Source organism: Arachis stenosperma, chromosome 8, assembly GCF_014773155.1.
Source record: "Arachis stenosperma cultivar V10309 chromosome 8, arast.V10309.gnm1.PFL2, whole genome shotgun sequence".
NCBI lineage: Eukaryota > Viridiplantae > Streptophyta > Magnoliopsida > Fabales > Fabaceae > Arachis > Arachis stenosperma.
This window is the reverse complement of record NC_080384.1, coordinates 15,739,638-15,743,260: the sequence shown is the minus strand read 5'-3', so window position 1 is coordinate 15,743,260 and position 3,623 is coordinate 15,739,638. Positions and strand designations below refer to the sequence as shown.

The 3,623-nt window shown below is 32.8% G+C and overlaps 1 protein-coding gene across 1 annotated transcript; it reads right to left on the bottom strand.

Annotated features, from left to right (window-relative positions):
- Positions 1–601: 601 nt before the first annotated feature.
- LOC130945454 (zinc finger BED domain-containing protein RICESLEEPER 2-like) lies at positions 602–3,411 on the bottom strand. Its single transcript, XM_057874167.1, has 3 exons — positions 3,252–3,411; positions 1,337–3,168; positions 602–682 (listed from the first exon to the last, which is right to left on the bottom strand). The coding sequence occupies exons 1-3, from the start codon at positions 3,409–3,411 to the stop codon at positions 602–604; spliced, it is 2,073 nt and encodes a 690-aa protein (XP_057730150.1).
- Positions 3,412–3,623: the final 212 nt, after the last annotated feature.

Sequence of the window (3,623 nt, the reverse complement as noted above, 5' to 3'; positions counted from 1 at the left end):
GATACTGTAATTGACATTTATTTTTGTATTTATAAGAATTATTGTTGATGGTTATTGTTGGCTGTTGTGATAGTATTGGATTGTATAATAGCTTCATGTTTACTTCTTCTTAAGTGATAATGGACAAATGCATATGGTGTGATGAAGAAACTCAAGTATTTGTTGGCTTCATGGAGGAGTTTGCTATTGATGGTCAGAAGACTGATTGTGGTCAACTCAAACCCGAAACTTTTGAAAAACTAGCTTTGAAGATGTTAGAGGCCTTCCCAAATTGTACTCTAACCACAAAACATTGCAAGAATAAGCATAGTTATTAAAATTGGACCGGCTTGGTCAGTTCGATCAAAAAACCGGTGAACCGAATCTAATACCGGTCTGGTCCGGTCCGATATTTGAATTGTACAAGAAAAGGAACCGGAACGAACTGGTCAAACTCGAGGTGAACCGATAAAAATCGGTCAACTCATTAAAAACCGATTCAACCGAACCGCTTGAGATCTAAAATTTCAAGAAATGTATGACATGGGTAGGGGTGGAAACAGGCCAGGTCAGGCCAGACTTTACTCTTAACAGGCCAGGCCTGTAATAGAGTATGTTGGCCTTAGCCTGGCCTGTAGCCTGGTATAGGCTTTTTAATGAGTATCGAGCCTGGCCTGTTGTTAAATCTGGCCTGGCCTGAAGCCTGTTAATAGGCCTTTTTTAAATAATAATTAAATTTAAGATATAATTTAATTTTTAAAATTATAAAATATAAAATAATAAATTTATGAATAATATTGATACAAAATAAAGACAAAATATCAATAAATAACTATTATTAATTAAAAAAATAATATATATGAATATATTCCCACTTGACTACTTTCAAAATATGTAACATATCAAAAGAAAAAGAGTTCATCAATATCAAGAGTTGTAACAAACCAACTAAACATAACATCAAATAATAACTAATAACTACTTAAATCAAAATACAGTAAAGAAAATGTTGGACAATTAATCGATTAATCCTCCAAGCTTGCAAGTGATTTAATCTTCCTGTTCCAACACCTTGAAAGAAAAAAGAAAACATACACATATCATTAGATTTTTAAATAATATAAATACAACAAATACTTTTTTATTAGTACAAAAGAGAATGTTCAAAATAAAATTGTGGTCATAATCTTAGTATAAGTGATATGATACTTCATTTATATATCATGAAAATTCAACTTTATTATTCTAACTACTCACATCATACCAATATCAATGTTTTCACATTTAAAAAGAGAAAATATTTTCTATAACATAGATACTTAGTCAAAAAGAGAAATATTAGAAAGTTAATTTTTACCTTTGGTTTTTTCTTCAAACCATACTTGTTCCGAAGCCAATCTCCTCCACAAATGAGAGCTTCAATGGACTCTTGATTTAGTCGAGAACGATATTCATCAATAACTCTTCCTCCAGCACTAAATGAAGACTCTAAAGCCACCGTTGAGACAGGAATTGCTAATATGTCTGCTGCCATTTTAGATAAAACCTTGAATTTCAAGCTATTGTTTTTCCACCACTCCAAAGCACTAAAAGACTTAGAATTGCCTTCAGGAATGTAAGCACTCTCGTCAAGATAAACTTCTAATTCTGATTTTGTTGGATGAATGGCTTCTTTTTTTCGAACCATATTCAACATTTCATCAATTCCACTAATTTCAGAACTAACCACATTAGAAGAAGCAACTAGACTATTAGTGTTAACTCCACTTATTATTGTCTCACCGTGATATTTTTCAGCATATTCATCGTACATTTCTTGCAATGTATTCTTCACTTTTTCAATATTTTCAGCAGCCACATGCTCAGGTTTGTAAATTAAAGGAAAACAGAATTTAATAACATGTAATTTGCACCTAGGATCCAAAACACAAGCAAGAGACATTACCATATTGCATTCTCCCCAATATTTGTCAAACTTTTCTTTCATTGAGGTTGTCATTTCTCTCATGAAGGAATCTCTATCTTCCATAGCATCATCAATTACTTGTTTCACTCTCCAAACTTCAAGAAGGTACAAGTTTGCAGTAGGATACTCACTACCAGAAATGACATGAGTAGCAAGATTAAAAACTTTTAAAAGTTTGCAAATCTTCTCAACTTTTCTCCAATCCTCTGATGATGATTCGTAATTGTAGTGAGGTTCTCTTTTCTTATACACAGGAAACACAGATTTAAACTTCAAAACCACAGATAACATGTTGTAAGTAGAATTCCATCTTGTGGGACAATCAATGATGAGTTTTTTCTCCTTCAAACGCTTGTTTTCAGCAATCTCAACAAATGTTTTAAATCTTGAATCATTAAAATTGACATACTTGACACTCTCACGAACTTTATGAATAATACCCTTAATTTTACCTAGCCCATCTTGTACCAACAAATTCAGAATGTGTGCACAACACCTAACATGAAACAAACTACCACCAACAGGTAATGAGTTGTTATCTGAAATAGTATCCTTAAGAGCCCTTAGACATGAATCATTATAGGAAGCATTGTCAACAGATACTGAGAAGACTTTATTTTCAATTCCCCAACTCTTTAAACACTTGAAAATAGCATCCGCAACATCAATGCCACGTCTAGGAGCAGGTACCTGAACAAAACTCAAAACCCTTTTTTGAAGATTCCATCCTGCATCAATAAAGTGACCTGTGATAACCATATATTCAACAATTTGATGGCTTGATATCCACATGTCAGTTGTCAAACTTATCTTCCTAACACTTTGTAACAAAGCCTTCAATTGTTTCTTTTCAGCCTCATATATTGCCAAGCAATCACTTCGAGCAGTTTTACGAGAAATTTTATGAAATTCAGAATTGGCATATTGGAAGCCCCACATCCAAACTTCATCCTCAACAATGCTGAAAGGATGCTCATGAACCATAATTGCTGTAGCAATTATTTGTCTCATCTTCTCTTGAGAATATCTTGCACCTGGTGTCACAAAGGGATTAACACTTGAATTGGAAGGTTGAAATGGAATCAATGGTTGCTTCTTTTGTGCAGCAACATGCAATCTCCTTTGTAAACAACTACTAGAATGCCTCCATAAATGTGAAGTACTAGCTCCTTTTCCAGCATAAGAAAACATTGATTTGCAATACTTGCAAATAGCTTTTGTACCTTCAGAACTTTCAACTTGATCAAAATCATCCCAAATTAGTGAAGTCTTCTTCCTTTTTTTGTAACAACAGTTTCATTACTACCATTTTCATCCGTGACTGGTTGATTTGTAATAGTTGTTGTGTGTGTTGGTACAATGCCAGTGTCTGTTGTTGGTATTGTTGGTACTGACTGATTAATTTCTTCTCCATTTAAAGAAATAGAATTGGCCAATGGATTACTTGGAGTTACAGATTCAGCCATTTCTAAAGCTTATTATAATGCCTAAACAAAAATTAACAGACAACATTATCTCATGATTTTTTTTGCTTTCATCATATCAATGGCATAAAGTAAGAACCTTTTAATAAAGAAAAAAATTGATAAAATTTTATGTTCAAAAAAGTAGAAATAATATCACAACACAAACAAAAAAATCGAACTTAAAAGAAGATCTTTGACAGAACAAAACCCTA

Bases quoted from the DNA above. Each gene is read 5' to 3' on its own strand.
- LOC130945454 (XM_057874167.1), bottom strand. From the start codon at position 3,411: ATGGCTGAATCTGTAACTCCAAGTAATCCATTGGCCAATTCTATTTCT. The intron at 3,169-3,251 runs GTAGTAATGAAA...AAAGTTCTGAAG, and splicing joins ACCAGTCACGGATGAAAATG to GTACAAAAGCTATTTGCAAG. The intron at 683-1,336 runs GTAAAAATTAAC...GCCTATTAACAG, and splicing joins GTTTGAAGAAAAAACCAAAG to GCTTCAGGCCAGGCCAGATT.